General features: G+C 39.6%; 1 protein-coding gene across 1 annotated transcript; it reads right to left on the bottom strand.

Moving 5' to 3' along the window:
- Positions 1-325: 325 nt before the first annotated feature.
- LOC143288856 (uncharacterized) lies at positions 326-14,004 on the bottom strand. Its single transcript, XM_076597507.1, has 4 exons — positions 13,869-14,004; positions 8,063-8,760; positions 6,463-6,813; positions 326-504 (listed from the first exon to the last, which is right to left on the bottom strand). Exons 2-4 carry the CDS (start codon positions 8,665-8,667, stop codon positions 369-371), a joined length of 1,092 nt encoding a protein of 363 aa, XP_076453622.1. The 5' UTR covers positions 8,668-8,760; positions 13,869-14,004; the 3' UTR covers positions 326-368.
- Positions 14,005-17,547: the final 3,543 nt, after the last annotated feature.

The following is a 17,547-nucleotide window of genomic DNA, read 5'->3' as shown; positions in this document are numbered from 1 at the left end:
TGGGTGTTTCACTCACAGTCCAACACGCAGTCTGAGCATGACTCTGTAGTACAAGTCAGTATTGATCAGCCTTGTTACCACTGCTATTGATACCCCTCTTATCCTCATGGACTTTGACAATCAGCTCTAATGTTAAATGGTCCAAATCTATAGCATCTACGAGAAAAGTCAAGAAAAGTCCTCAACACTAGCACCAAAATTACACACACACACACACACACACACACACACACAACACACACACACATATATATATATATATATATATATATATATGTGTGTGTGTGTGTGTGTGTGTGTGTGTGTGTGTGTGTGTGTGTGTGCTTGCATGCATGTGTCCACACTGAAAGTGAAATATGTGAACAATTCTACCAATTCCGTGCTGCCTTCACAATGACACCTCTTTCCCGGAAGGATCTCAATACAGTTCGAAACCCTTCTGCAAACTGGTAGCTGATTTCTGGCTGAGGTGGTGATGACACATCACCTTCCGTCACTGGTTTTCTGGTGGACAAAACAAAACAAAAAAGACAATCTTTAAAAAATATTAAAAAAATCAAACTTGTGTGCAGATAATGCACAACCTACTGTGCATGAAATATCAAAATATTTCCACAGTAAAATTTTCTCTGATTACGTTCATCCAACTGAGTGATATTTGAAGTCTGTATGCGTTCACATGTATGTGTGTGTGAGTGTGCATATGCGCGTGCACATGTGTGTGAGTGAGTGAGTGAGTGAGTGAGTGAGTGTGTGTGTGTGTGTGTGTGTGTGTGTGTGTGTTTTCTTCAGTTTAATGTCTATTCACTATAAGTATTTTTTGACGGAAAGGAGTAAAGTAGTGTATAAAGGAATGGAAATGCATGTGAATATTAGTGTTAAAAAAAAAGATAAAAAAAAGGAAAAAAGTTCATGTTATGTATCAGAGGAAAAGTATATTATAAGAAAGTCTAAAGAGGTTGTGGTGTGTATTGAATGAGTTGTCATGGGAAGGAGAATATGTATATGCATATCAACAAGTATTAACCTACAACAATGTAAATATAAATAACAGTATTAAATATAATACATCAAAGGAGGATACCAACTGGACTGGAGTTTAAAATTTCTGAAAACATTCTAAGCAATGGATAATCATTCAAAATCTTTTCAGTGGCTAATGAAATATTGGAAGAAAAGTCATCAACTACATCTTTTGGAAGGAACTGTCTTATGCTCGGAAAATGAATGAGTAGATGGCTTACAGTTATTTGCTTACCGCATATACATTTTATATTTTTAGATAATTTTGTAGGAAAGGCATTTAAACGAAGTCTATACATTAGACTTGAATGTGCTGCTGATGTCGAATTTAGAAAATGTTTGGGATTAGCTGCATTCTTTGTGTTTACACAACATTGGTAATATTGATTATTTGAATCTATAAGTAATTTCTTAAATCGATTTCTAGATACATTTTCTATACAGCTAATGCATTCATGTAGATCTAACTGGATGTCAAGTTGCATTGCGCCTGCCTTTGAAATTACCTGCTGCTCTTCTAGCTGCTTGGTCTACTCACTCATCTGAAGATATTCCACAGTGCGAAGGTACCCAACAGAAAGTTATTTTAATGCCCTGTTTTGTCAGTTGGTGAATAATATGTTTTATTTCCATTGTCATCTCATTTCGCTTCTTTGAATTTGGAGATTCTATAGCTTGTAATACTGACTTTGAGTCTACACATAATAAAATTTCACTTACAGTTTTCGGAATGTCTGAAATATAATTTAAGGCCATAAGTATGGCTATAAGTTCAGCTGTGAAAATGGAATACTGTCTACCAATATAGCATAATTTTTCTATTCTAAATGAAGGAATTACAAAAGCCGCTCCTGAATTACCATCTTCTAGAACAGCTCCGTCTGTGTATATTTTTTTTGATAATTTGAATATTGATTTTCTATATGTGAGAGCACTTCAGGTTTTAACAAAAATGGTGACTGGTTCTTGGATAAATCTGTATAATCCATGTCAAAGGTAGCTTTACACTGCTCCCATTCAGGGACTGGTGAAAAAGTACGTACTTTTGCAATTTGCTTGTCTTTTGATTCCGTAGCACTAATGATATCTGATGCAAATGTATTAATTTAATGGATGTCATAGACTGTATCATCTTAGCTCTTTTAACAAAATCTTTCTGTGAACTCAAATTAGCTTCTTCTTCTGAAAATGTTTAATATGCGAAAGATTTGATAACGAATTTCATGGCTGAAGCTTTCCTTTGTTCATCAAGAGATAAAACACCTGCTTCTCTGTAAGTCCCTAAATTTGATGTAAGAATGGGCACACCTAGAGCGAGTTTATAAGCCTTACAATCAATGCTTTGCAGCTTCTTTCGCTAATGCGGTGGAGCACTGAAAAATACCTCTTGAGTGTATGTCATGCGTGAACGTACGAGGGAGATAGCGAGAGATATCAACGCTTTGGTATCTTGCCCCCAGTGCTGTTTACAAATTATTTTAAGGAAATTTAGACCTTTTCTTGCTTTGTTTAGTATATAGTCAATATGATAATTCCACAAAAGCTTTGAAGAAAGATAGACTCCCAAAAATTTAACAGATTGTGTATATCTGATGATAGCACCATTTATTGTAAACACAGGGAGCTTTTCTGGGTCTGATCCTGTATTAAATAGCATCATATTTGTTTTTTCTAAGGACAATGATAAGCCATTTTCTGTCATAAAGTTGCTGATTTTATCAAGTTCCCACTGGTATATTTTCTTTATGTAATTCAATGTCCTAGTAGGCGTTTTATTTTTCATTGTCACCTTCCTCCATAAACAAATGTCATCAGCAAATTGAACCAAGACTGTATCTTCAGCTAGCTTGTTAGGCAGATCTGCTAATAATATATTGAATAGTGTGTGTGTGTGTGTGTGTGTGTGTGTGTGTGTGTGTGTGTGTGTGTGTGTGTGTGTGTGTGTGTGTGTGTGTGCATTTTGTGTGAAAGCATGTGTGTAGAGTTTTGTTTGTGCTCAAGAGACTGAGTGGATGAAGCAGGCAAACCAGACAACAGAGAGTGTTTGTGCTGAAGAGACTGAGTGGATGAAGCAGGCAAACCAGACAACAGAGAGTGTTTGTGCTCAAGAGACTGAGTGGATGAAGCAGGCAAACCAGACAACAGAGAGTGTTTGTGGTGAAGAGACTGAGTGGATGAAGCAGGCAAACCAGACAACAGAGTGTGTTTGTGCTGAAGAGACTGAGTGGATGAAGCAGGCAAACCAGACAACAGAGAGTGTTTGTGCTCAAGAGACTGAGTGGATGAAGCAGGCAAACCAGACAACAGAGAGTGTTTGTGCTCAAGAGACTGAGTGGACGAAGCAGGCAAACCAGACAACAGAGAGTGTTTGTGCTGAAGAGACTGAGTGGATGAAGCAGGCAAACCAGACAACAGAGAGTGTTTGTGGTGAAGAGACTGAGTGGATGAAGCAGGCAAACCAGACAACAGAGAGTGTTTGTGCTCAAGAGACTGAGTGGATGAAGCAGGCAAACCAGACAACAGAGAGTGTTTGTGCTCAAGAGACTGAGTGGATGAAGCAGGCAAACCAGACAACAGAGAGTGTTTGTGCTCAAGAGACTGAGTGGATGAAGCAGGCAAACCAGACAACAGAGAGTGTTTGTGCTCAAGAGACTGAGTGGACGAAGCAGGCAAACCAGACAACAGAGAGTGTTTGTGCTGAAGAGACTGAGTGGATGAAGCAGGCAAACCAGACAACAGAGAGTGTTTGTGCTGAAGAGACTGAGTGGATGAAGCAGGCAAACCAGACAACAGAGAGTGTTTGTGCTCAAGAGACTCAGTGGACGAAGCAGGCAAACCAGACAACAGAGAGTGTTTGTGCTGAAGAGACTGAGTGGATGAAGCAGGCAAACCAAACAACAGAGAGTGTTTGTGCTGAAGAGACTGAGTGGACGAAGCAGGCAAACCAGACAACAGAGAGTATTTGTGCTCAAGAGACTGAGTGGATGAAGCAGGCAAACCAGACAACAGAGAGTGTTTGTGCTCAAGAGACTGAGTGGACGAAGCAGGCAAACCAGACAACAGAGAGTGTTTGTGCTGAAGAGACTGAGTGGACGAAGCAGGCAAACCAGACAACAGAGAGTGTTTGTGCTCAAGAGACTCAGTGGACGAAGCAGGCAAACCAGACAACAGAGAGTGTTTGTGCTGAAGAGACTGAGTGGATGAAGCAGGCAAACCAGACAACAGAGAGTGTTTGTGCTCAAGAGACTGAGTGGATGAAGCAGGCAAACCAGACAACACAGAGTCACCAGTGTTGATGCGAAAAAGAATGAGAGAAATAACACGGTTATATGTTGTGTCAGTGGACAGATATTTCTGACTGGAACTGAAGCACCAAAATTGACAACAACAGGATGAAAGGGAGAATTAGAGTAAAGAACAGAGAACAAAAAACGATGAAAATGTATCCCTTTCAACTGATGCATTTATCACCATCAACAATTCATTCATACTTAGTTAAATGAAAAACACACACACACATTCACCCTTTCAAATCTTTTTTTCCCCTATCTTCGTGCAAGTATATTATTTACAGAAGAGTACAGTGAAGTGTAACCCTCAGACATTTCAGCTCTCTTAGTAATTTTAAATTAACGGAGACACCTGACCAGCTTGTACAGATGCAATAGTTGAGTGGTCAGACTCAGAACATTGGACTTTCCATCTCTGGGTCTTGGGTTTGAATCATGACACTGATAGCAATGTGTGGTGATTAACCAGTTCAGTGTCGGAGAATTTTGTAAAAAAAAGAAAAAAAAAAAAAGAAAAAAAAAGTGCTCTCCCCTTGCGAGGGGATTTTTAGGATTTGGGGGTAATAAAATCACAAAAAATTCTAGCACAAAAGCTATGGGCAATACAGAAAGAAAGCAAATGTTTTTGTGAAGGAAAATGAGTGCAGATTCTGCTTCTGGCCTTTTTCCCCCAATTAGGCTGATTGTGGATAACTGTTCAGGCATGTAAAGTCAAGATGATAATTTTTGTGCACCAAAAAAGTCTATTTCCACCTCTACATAATGACATCCATAAAGAAAAGAAACAAAATACAGCTAGAAACAGCACGCCTATTGTCAGATTATACCTGTAGAAGAAATTAAAACAGACTATAAGTTTATGAAAACAAATCACAGCTTGTGCAGACATGTAAGTTAATCACTGTCCCAACAATGACAAATGTGGGTAAAGTCTTTTCCATGCGCGTATCATGTGGTCAGTTAGCAAATTATTATCGAGTAGAAAGGGGTCTTCTACCTGACGTTGGTTCATTTAAATAGTATTTTTATAATCCAGACACATCAAACAAACTGTTCAGAGTCTGTTCGTGTGAATTGAACCGAACTCGAATGAAGGAAAATTCGGAACATATGCAGGATGTCAGTGGATGTCTTACAGGCACTATGGCAATACTGTTTGTAGGATGTCAGCTGGCATCTTATAGGCACTCTACTAGTTAAGAGCTGAGACAAGTTAAAAACAACAACAACAACAAACAAAAACAAATTCCATGCCAACATATGTGCAGCACAACCCCGAAAATGGAGTACAGCTGCCCAAATGGCATGCTTAAATTACTTAAAAAGTCATACATCATATCCCATGCATGACCCAAAGATTGAAAATGGATTTTACTTTATTCCTCACCCATACAGTAGAAAGAACAAACTGCATCAGTTATTCCAAATTACAACAGCTTGCTGTCATAAACATGTGTTTTCAATCAACTTTGTTTCAAAGTTGAGACTGTGCAGGGTGTTTTCAACTGATCATTGTGTAACTATCAGTTATAGTATGATACTATCAGGCAGTGTATATTTGTTCAGAATTTAACTATTTCATTTAGCCGCAAAACAAACTTTACAGGCTCTACAAACATAAAGCTCTTCAACTTGTTTCCATCACTATGACTTTCCAACTTAGACGCATGTGCCACCAATGACGCTGACTCAAAATTGAAAATATTGTTTTTCAAGTTCCCTGACCAAAATGTTAAAATTTAAAAGATCAACAAGTGACAGATAGGAAAACATATCAGCGGATACTACAGTGTCTGAGTTCAAGAATGTGGAATGTTAAAAAAAAAAAAAAAACGAAAAAAAAAGAAAATCAAACATATATAATCTATCTATCTATATCTATCTATATCTATATGTATATATAGATCTCTCTATCGAGATATATATACATATCTATACAGAATCTATACATACTGATAGGTATAAGTTCTATAACACACACACACACACACACTATAATCCAGTATATAACCATAACTGCATATTATATATTTGTGTGTACCTGGATATATACGACGTAATTCATACTGCATGCAGAGACACTAGACAATGCAAAGCAATCAGCGCAAAAAAAACAAAACATCAACAAACAACAACCAAAAAAACTTACTTTGTGCACTGAATTCTCCTTCGTGGTGAAGGGTCAATTAAAGGAAGTTTTCTGTACCGCTGAGGTAGTTTACGCTTTGACACTGACAGAAACCAGAGAAGTTCCTGCACTGCGTTGAGCCCACCCAGACACAGGGTGAGATTTTTCAAGCCAGGTGATGCCAGCCAAGTCTCCAAGATGCGGACGAGACTTTTTCGTTTCCTGAGGAGATGACCGACTGCATGCCGAAACATCAAATCCATTTTCTCCAATCCTCCTTCATGATTCATTCTCGTACGTACTGATCTGTCTTGACTGGCATCAGAAATCACTCCAGCTATTACCCCTGAGTCCACAGACAGTGTATGAAGCCTGGAAACAGAACACAATGGCAATGACAAAAAAACAACAACAACAAATCACACACACACACACACACACACACACACACAATCAAATTCATAATACCAGAAGTACTCCTGCTATCAAACAGTTATTAGCACCAAGTCTAAAGACTAAGAGGGCATTATCCAATATCATTATTCTATGTTATCTCATTGTATTATATAACATTAAAAGTGTGCACACATCCAGTTTCACTTTCAAAGAGGACTGTGTGGAATGAGCCAGGCACACTACATCAATACATCCAATAAAAAAAAAATAATAAAAAAAAAGAAAAGAAAAAAAGAAAAAAGAAAAAAAGAATAGAGGCTGGGCAGACACCTGACCTAAACAGATTCAGTACACTGTCAGGCCTTGGGAGCCTTCCAAATGCTGTCATAAAGAGATCTGGGAGAGAAAAATAAATTGATACCAGAAAATAACACACAAACTTTTTCTCTGCAAACAGCCACACACACATATATAGAAAGAAAGATAGATAGATAGATAAGCACCTGAGAATGCTACTGATATGAAACAAAAGCAACTTTTTCAAAACTCTCACCCAGCCGCAGCAGATGGTTTTGGAAGGAAGAAGTGTGTCATTGTGTGTGCTGAAGTTTACTTGCTACATACTCAACCCAAGCCTTGACCCACGGAACAGTTATGATTCAGCAGGAGCATGTCACTATGTATCTTTAGCCACATGGTTTTGCCACATGTGATCTTGACAAAACCACATCCTGCATTACCTTGACCCCAGGGAACACTTATGATTCAGCAGTGGTATGTAACCTTTACGGCTTTAGCCATGTGGTTTTACCATGATCTGACAAAGCAAAACAAACAGAAAAAAAAGTGTTCCATTTTAGGGATTAATAAACATACTAACCACTGTAGACAGGTCCACTTGTTTTGATAAAATCCTGCACAGTGGATCAGACACCTTTTCCCATTCCAATTTACTCTCCTCTCCACTCCAGACTAGACATCAGGCAAGAAAACATTTTCATTTCAAAATTCCACATGCTCAAGACTACATTTTCATATTTCTCATTAATTGTTCAAGATTTTGTACTCCCATATTCCTTATTCTCTGTCAAAGTCAAACTACTCATGTGATCTACATACGTTACACTCACGGTCAATGCGGCTTTCATACAGACATATATATATAACTTTCACTTAAATGGACTAGTCAAAATGGTATGCTACATCACTTATTAGTCAGTATTACTTTGGATGTTTCTTCATCAATGAAATGAACATGGCGGTTGACAGCTTGCGTGACCCATTTCCACTGATGTCAAGGTGTTGCAGGTGAGGCAGTGGTTTCCTCAGCAATCGACGAAAAGGCCAGTACTCTGATCTTGCTGCCAGTGGGTGCTCATTTTCAGAGAGATTCTGTAGGCGAATCTTTTTCAATAGCCGACAGTGGTTTACCAGAGTATCAAATGCCAATTTCACATTGGTAAACACAGAATGTGACAGGTCCACAGACGCTAATCTGACCTGATATTTGAAACATGGTGCAATATCATCCATTGTCTTGTAGTGCTGTGCTTTCAGGGTTCTGACACACTTGTTCTTCCCCACCATTATCCTAACCAGCCTGGGAGGCATGTCACTGGGTACAGTTAGGGACAACGCCTTGCTGAAGGATGAGTCCACAATGTCCTGGCAGTTTCTGTTCACACCACGCAGAGATATCTTGTCCCTGGTTGATAAATATGGCAGCACGTTCTCCCAAAAGGGATGATCATATGGCAGTGACGAGAAGGCTCGCCGCATTTTTTTCCGATTCTTGGTAGTTAATTTTCGTTTTCTACCACGGCGCTCCATTGTGATTTGTTTGTGTGGATCAGGATGACTGGGTGTTCTCTGACAGGGCCAGGCTGTTGTTCCGGTTCTTCCTTGGCTTTGCTCTTTTGAAAACTGATGAGAAAAGACAACATACACTGAGTTAAGAAAAAAAACCCAACCCCCCCCCCCCCCCCAAAAAAAAAAAAAAAAAAAACCCAAAAAACTAAGGAAAGCACTCAATCCCTGTAATTCTGAGAAATATAAAGAGCACAGTGACTAGTGAAGCATAGGACTGCCAAAGCAGTCACTGAGTCATACTAATAAATATTTTTTCACTGTATAAAAAGTTTGAAAAATGAAAAAAAAAGAAAAAGAATAAAACATCATTACTCATAAATAATATTTACTGGGCATTAATGATTAACAGGGTTTAAATGACTGGGATATCTCTCTCTCTCTATATATATATATATATACATATATATATATATATATATATATATATGAACATCCAATACATAGATCTAATCAGCTTTACATTAGAAAAAAGTCCACTTGCAGTCAATATTCAATATGAGTGTATCATTTTATATGGTCATGGGGATGTAAATGCTGGAAATGTTTGGATAGACTGGTTGTGCAGGCGCATGATTTATAATTTTGGATCTATCATCATATTTTGTGAGCTTGTTGCTCGAGACATTATTTCGCAATAATTATTATAAAAAACATCATTATAATGACTATAATCTTCTTTAAATGGATAATGTTAAATCAGTTTCAACTTCAAGTCTGATATAGTGATAATGTGATATATCAGGTCTTTTCTTTAAGTTAGTTTAACTCAGTGCAGAGACAAAAACAAGCTATGATTGTATAAAATGTTCAAACAGCCCCTTCTGTTAATCTGTGTCACATAAGATAACAGGCTCTAAAAAATAAAATGCTCAAAAACTGCCTGGGTTTTCAAAATACTTGAGATTTTTGTCCTTATTCTTATTCTTTTGTAAGAAATTGTTCTGTGCATATTTAAAATACACTGTATGTTTGTGCATGTTTTATTTCAGGTAAAAGTTTGTTCTATGCAGCACAATGTCAAGCTACAAAATTTAATGTAATATATTATATGTGGTACAAACACGATGATACAAAAGTTACTTTTTTTTCACCTCTGTTGCTGAAACACAATTTTCTTTGTATTGGTTACTGAAACAATATGAATTAAAAAACAAAACAAATAAGTGTTTGAAAGTTGGGCAACTAAGAGTAAGACTGATGCTTATTGCATTTTTTTTATGGCCCCATCTGGAGTATTGGGCATGAGAAGATGACGTCATGTGCAGTGCATTGTGGGACCAGGCGCCACTTTGTCGGTCGCGATGAATGTAAACACAGTCAACCCACACGACTTCTTCCCTTGCTCTGCCTTGCTGACTATGATCGTCTCCACTAGGATACTGAGCGATGCCAGATACTTGCTGCATTTTCGGCTGTACAAGCCGAGGATATCATACTGATTCCGGACCAGGCCCACTGGGTTTGGCTTTTATCGAACTATTCCCAAGTTGAAAACTAAAGCAGGAAAGCAGGCTGAAGAAATGACAAGACAAAGCAGGCAGGCATGGGTTGCTGCTATCCAGCGCACTACAGACAGTGACATTTGCAAATACCAGTGAACACTTCTGTGTTTGTCCAAGACATTTCTGTGGAGATAACACAATGTTGTCAGCTACGAAATAATGTGAATTCTCAAGTGTTCTCGCCAAACAGGCTAGTTTTCATTACACGTGTTGAAGCTTTGGTTTACACGAGGTTAGCTTTTCTGGTGAATTCTGACCCATGTTCAGATGAAGGCCCATGATCTGTTGGCTTATCATGTGGTTTCACATTTCAGGAATTAGCCTAAAAAAATAAATTCTTCTCCAACAATAACTTATTTTATTTATCTGTGTCTGTTACCATTACTGTTTCATCAGTCTCGACCTGTGTCTATTACTGTTAGTTTCATCAATCACGACCCCGGTTCCCTTCTGATGAACAAAGGAGACCTAATTAATGTGGGCCCTGGTTGTTGCTTTTCAGTGTCATTGTAGATCTTGCTCAGGAAATCTGGAGCACAACTGCTTAATAACTGTTTCAAAGAAAAACACAGAAAACTGAAACAAGACATGTCTTCAGATCAGTGTATAAGGTGAACATTAAACTGGGTCGGCACACACACACACACACACACAGAGTGGCACTCACACACACACACACACTCTCTCTCTCTCTCTCACACACACACACACACTGACTGACTGATGTGTGCACACACACACACACTGATTGACTGATGTGTGCACACACACTCACACACACACACACACAGAGTGACACTCACACACACACTGATGTGCACACACACACACACTGATTTCTAATATCACTTAAAGTGGAAGATGTTAAACTGAAGACTACTACACACTGATTTACTGATGTGTGCACACACACACACTCACACACTATTTGACTGATGTGTGCACACACACACACACACACACACACACACACACACACACAGAGTGACACTCACACACACACTGATGTGCACACACACACACTGATTTACTGATGTGTGCACACACACTCACACACACACTATTTGACTGATGTGTGCACACATACACTCACACACACACAACACACACACACACTGATTGACTGATGTGTGCACACACATTCACACACACACAAACACACAGTGACATACACAGAGAGTAATACACACAGTGACAGGCATATCTATCTATTCATACAATCAAACATACAATGATACATTTCAACTGTGAAAAAATTGATTGAACTGAGCTGAAAAGGTGGGGGTGGGGGATTGGGGGGGGAAGAAAGAGAGTGAGAGAGAAAGAGTGAGAGAGAGAGAGCGTGGGTCAGAGTGTGCGTGCGTGCGTGTGTGTGTATGTGAGAGAGAGAAAGAGAGAGAGAGAGATTAACTGCAAAGGTCAACATAAAAGGTTTATCACTTTATGTTTTCAAGTAACCCTGCCTGTGGTATGTTGAAGTATCACCCTGCTGGGCCCCATCCCTTCACCTTGGGCACAGCAGAGTGAAAATAACAGAAAACACCAAAAACAAAAGAGTGAAGAATAGAGAGGAAATACTGAAAAGTTAAAATTTTACTCATGACACCTCAGTTTTGTGATTTTCCTGACAGTATTACAGTTTTTACTGCCTTCTCTGTCACAAGGGAAGAGGCACCTCTTGTTGCCAGATGCTGATCATGACTTAAATGAGATTGTGTCTACAATCATGTATCTGGCATCAATTTGTGGAATCCTTTGGGTGTAAAAAGTAGCAATAATAATTGACTGCTTTGAAATTTTCAGGAAAAGACCATCTAAATTCTCATCTTCATGCAAGAGACATGACAGATTCTCATTACAAACACAATCATACAGTGATATGTAGGTATAAACTATAATAACAAAAGATTTTACATCATTCATTTCAAAATGATGGGGAGGGTAAAAAAGTGACTTTTAAGCACATAACACAGGAAAGTGGATTTTGAAAATAATTTTCTGCTTGGGGATCTTTTCTTGCTGACTGAGGATTCAATATTGGAGAAAAAGTGGGACTATGATGTGTGCTAAAGTGAAAATTCCATCCTTCACCTAAGGCAAATGTTAGATGCTTGCAAAAGACATAAAACATACATGAAAACTTGCCCACTTTAGAATGTATACAAAAAGAGTAAAATGGAAACCTGGAGTGGGTGTGTGTGTGTGGGAGGGGTGTGGGGGGGTGGGGGTGGGATAGCATCTTATCCCTATCAGATACTGAGGTGAAATTATGTTAAATTTGCCCTGTTCTCTCTCTCTCTCTCTGTATGTGTGTGCAGTGTCAGTGTGTGTGTTTGTTTTGTGCTGTGATAGTGTGGGTGTGTATATGTGTGCTTGAGCTGTTGGCTCACACAGCTTGAAACCAACCTCCCCACCCAACTCATACATAAGTCACACAAACATGCACACACACACACTCTCTCTCTATATATCCCCTTCCTTCTAACACAACACACACTCATAGTGGAACACATTCACAAATTCACACACACACAATGACACAGCACACACACAAAGCACACAGTGAATCATTCACACACACACACTAAACACACTGACACACCACTCAGAAACAATCACATACTCACAAGCCACTGATCTAAATTTTGTTTAGATCAGTGCATACTAGCACACACACTGACAGCACACTAACAGAACGTGCATGCACGCAAACTTTTTTCCGTCTTAGTGAACAGGTGTAAAATCGACGAAGAAACACACACACACAGCGAAAGTGACACACGCAGGCAGAATCACTCTCAACTGTGAATCGTTCTGGTAGAAGCCATTCACAAAGCTAGGTTTATCGATGTATGGACATCTTGCCTCAAGATCAAGCTTGTCTATGTTCTTCCTATTGTCCTTTAAAAAAAAGTAATTCAAATGATTGGAATAATTTTGTTAACAGGTGATCAGATTCGGGATTTGAAGCCTTCCAGGGTTGGGCTGCGGGCAATCTCAGCAGGAAGCCTGTCCCAGTTTGTTCTGGTTCGGGGAAAGAAAGATTTTTGTCTGTACAGCGTCCTGCAGTTGGAGAGGTGGTACGCTGCTGGGTGCAATCCTCAGGTCCCCGTGGATGCTGAAGGATTTTGAGAGAGTTTGTTTGAAATTATTTTCCCTTAAGGGTAGATGGAAACGTAGGGATCTCCTTGAGACATATAAACTTTTCAATCAATCAATCAATGGCCATGTTGATATATCTTGGGATCAGTTCTCTGCACCTCAGTACAGTTCCACAAGAAATACTGATGGAAATTTTTTTTCAATGTTCAAATACTAATACAAGAAAGTTTTCTTCAGTAACTGAGTTACTTATGTACGGAATCAATTGCCACCTCATTCAAAACAAGCACCATCTACTAGATCTAGGTCATTCAAGAATTAAGTGGACAATTCTACAAAACTATTTATTTACTTTGGCGAATAAATAACCTGTAAATGAAGCGTCGAACCTTGACCAAAATATCTACAAAATATGTTATGAAACAAAGATGGGACTGCTAAAAAGCTTCAAAACTTGCTTTGTCGCTATCTCACTACTACTACGACGATTAACAATGAAGTTCGAACTTTGAGAAGAGAGTTCAAGATGTTCAGTTTGTAAAGAGATTTTACACTCACCTTGTAGACAGACACAAGAATGTTGTTTCATTCATGCACAAAAATTGCCGGTAAAGTAGGTGTAATTCAAGATGCTAAGATAGGACACATTTCTACACGTGTGCGAAGAATTACAGATCACAGACGAACATGTGCAGAAAAGGAAACTCAGAATCGGAAGTTGGAAAACAATTAGACAGGAAGTGACTTAACAACAACCTTTTTTTTTTTTTTTTTTTTTAGGTTCAGGTTCAGGTTAGGTAGTCCTTCAGCCAGCCCCTCAAATTAAGGGTGTCGGTACCACTCATAGTGGCAAGTGTTATCATATATTTTTGGAATCGTCGATGTCCCTAGATGTCAGAAAATCATGATAATGTTGTGAACGTGGCAGCTTTCTGCCTGTTATCACGTGATTTCTAACCCCACCCTACCGCGTCGAGAACGCGCACCGTGATCAAGCTCTGTTCTCCCAGAGCCTAAACCATTGAAGATAGAAAAACCATTATTGAACAAAAAAGATGTATAATAGCATGCTAAACAACTTTTGTTCTTATAAGTATATCAAATTATTATTTGTTCGTGAAATGTAGTGGCGTTTTGAGGATTTCATGTCATATTCACACAAAATTCGGCATGTCGTCTTTTGTCAAAGGTAAATCGTTAGATATAGGAAGACACTTTATGAAGCAAAAGGAAGTGCATGGGACTTGTGAACAACTTTTATTCTCATAACACTATCAAAATGTTGATCGTTTTGGAAAAGTAATCACTTTTGTGAGTGTCATCAAGGATTACGCAACACGACAAAATTTCACTTTGTGTCCTGCTCTGCCTAAATGGTTGCAAAGAAAAAAGTACTACTAAACAAGAAGATGTAGAATAGCACGCAAAACAACATTTGTTCTTATACATTATACATATATCAAAATATTATTTCGTTCATGAAATGTAGTGCCGTTTTGAGGATTTCATGACAAAATTCACACAAAATGCGGCACTTCGTCTTTTGTAAAGGCTACCTAGTAAGATATAGGAAGACATATTTAGAAGCAAAACGAAGCGTAAGGGACGTGTGAACAACTTTTATTCTCATAAAACTATAAAAATGTTAATCGTTTCGGAAAAATCATGGCTTTTGTGAGTTTCATCAAAAATCACGCAACACGCCAAAATGCTCAGTTTGTCCAAGTCGGTGTAATGCTCTGCCTAAATGATTGTAGATGTTTACAGGTAACTGCTAAACAACCAGATGAAGAATAACACGCTAAAGAAAATTTGAGCAGAAATAGACGAAAGTCAAAATAAAAGATATTGCATTTTGACCATGGGCACACATGCAAACTGGGGGAGGGACAAAACATGCAGGTTTAGAGACAATACTTGAAGAACTAAATCTGTTAAAAGTAAATCAGACAGCAACCTTTGTTTTTATCATTTGATATGTGAAATTATCACATATTCTTATGATATAGGGATTAACATAAAGAAAGTAAAGTCTATATTTTTCCTGTGTTTGTGTCTGTTTCAGACGGCGTCAGAGGGCAGTACTGACCACCAGAAGTACTTCTGATTGATAAGGATCCAGTACCATAATGGCAGAAGCTCCGCCTGAAGGAAGACCCGGATTAAAGTCTTCCACTGACCAGTGTATCATCCACCAACAGACTTACAAATGGGATGAAAATGAGTCTCTGATTTCTCCAAATTCATTCAAGTCATGGGCAACTTTGCTTGAAGCGGCTAAAATAAGGAATCATGTACCTGTGCTGGATGCTGCCAAGACGGTAGTTGGTATGGAAGTACCAAAAATAAAATGCCATAGGTACTGCAGAACTGTCTTCACTATGAAACATACTTTGAATAGCCTGAAAAGAAAAGCAGAGGAACCAGTTCAACCACGTGAGGAAGCTTCGCAGACAAAGCGGCAAAATCGAGGACCATCTTCTACTTCAAGGGTGGCGATCTCTGCGGGGATCACACCCAATAACTCTACTCCTCTGTTCTTTAGAGGAAAATGTGTGGTCTTTCTTCCGGTTTTTTTTTTTGTGTGTGTGTGTGAAAAGTGTCTGCTAGGTCAGACAGGAGAGTAGAAGGAGGGTGGGGGGTGGAGTAGCACCTAGGGGTGGAGATGCAGGGCCGTGGGGGGAGGGGTGGGAAACATAGTGGAAGGTCAAATAGGACAAGGGGGGACAAAGGGTAAGAGTAGGACAGTGGGAAGATGGTGGAAGGGAGAGTAGGGTTGGGGGGTGGGGGAAGGGGGGGGATGGTGGAGGGATGGGGGAAGGGAGAGTAGGGGTGGGGAAGGAGGGGACAAAGGGTAAGAGTAGGGCTGTGGGAAGATGGTGGAAGGGAGAGTAGGGTGGGGGGATGGTGGAAGGGAGAGTAGGGTGGGGGGATGGTGGAGGGGTGGGGGAAGGGAGAGTGGGGGGGATGGTGAAAGGGAGAGTAGGGGGGGGGGGACGGTGGAGTAGGGGGGGGAGTAGGGGGGGACGGGGGCTTGTACGTGTATGACCGTTTTTACCCCGCCATGTAGGCAGCCATACTCCGTTTTCGGGGGTGTGCATCCATAACCCACTGAACGCTGACATGGATTACGGGATCTTTAACGTGCGTATTTGATCTTCTGCTTGCATATACACACGAAGGGGGTTCAGGCACTAGCAGGTCTGCACATATGTTGACCTGGGAGATCGTAAAAATCTCCGCCCTTCACCCACCAGGCGCCGTCACCGTGATTCGAACCAGGGACCCTCAGATTGACAGTCCAACGCTTTAACCACTCGGCTATTGCGCCCGTCGGTGAATATTGAAATATCTAATATCATTGGCTGTACTAGATGACATGGGGGTACAAATCAGAGCAATAATGGTGAAAACAATGAAACACAAAACTGGATAGGGGAAAAAACAAAACAATGGAAAACGAGAGAGACTATGAGAGAGAGAGACAGAGAGAGAGAGAGAGAGACGGGGAGAGAGAATCTGAGAGACAGAGGGACAGAGAGAGAATCTGAGAGACAGAGAGAGAGAATCTGAGAGAGAGAGACAGACAGACAGAGAGAGAGAACAAACGAACAAGTCTTTTTAATGAGGGAAGTGGAATAAGCATGTATATGCTTTTTTACATCCAGCCCTCAGGGCAAAGAGAAATGAAATCAAATTGTTCACAAGATAACAAAAGGTTATAGAAAAACATACGTGACATTCAAATACACTCAATTGCACAGTAAGCATTTACAAGTACATAATCATGATACCTGCATTCATGACAATAATGTATGTGAATAAAGTAATGAGAGAGAGGAAGAGTGAATGAGTGAGTGAGAGATAGATAGATAGATAGATAGAGAGAAAGAGAGAGAGAGAGAGAGAGAGAGAGAGAGAGAGAGAGAGAGAGAAGGAAGGAAGGATGGAATAAATGAATGAATGAAGAAAGGAAGGAATTTTATTTCCGATAGCATTAGAGTAAGCAAACAATTGCTTTCTCCAGCCCTCGAAAGGGAAACATGTCTAAAGAAAAGGTATGAAGAAGACCCCAACAAATGAGTAAATGTGTGTGTGTGTGTGTGTGTGTGTGTGTGTGTGTGTGTGTGTGTGTGTGTGTGTGTGTGTGTGTGTGTGTGTGTGTGTGTGTGTGTGTGTGTGCGTGCGTGAGAGAGAGAGAGAGAACACTGAACACTGAACACTGAAATGTATAATG

This window comes from Babylonia areolata, chromosome 13, assembly GCF_041734735.1.
Source record: "Babylonia areolata isolate BAREFJ2019XMU chromosome 13, ASM4173473v1, whole genome shotgun sequence".
Classification (NCBI taxonomy): Eukaryota; Metazoa; Mollusca; class Gastropoda; order Neogastropoda; family Buccinidae; genus Babylonia; species Babylonia areolata.
The sequence above is the reverse complement of the archived record's forward strand: the minus strand, read 5'-3'. Positions and strand labels throughout refer to the sequence as shown.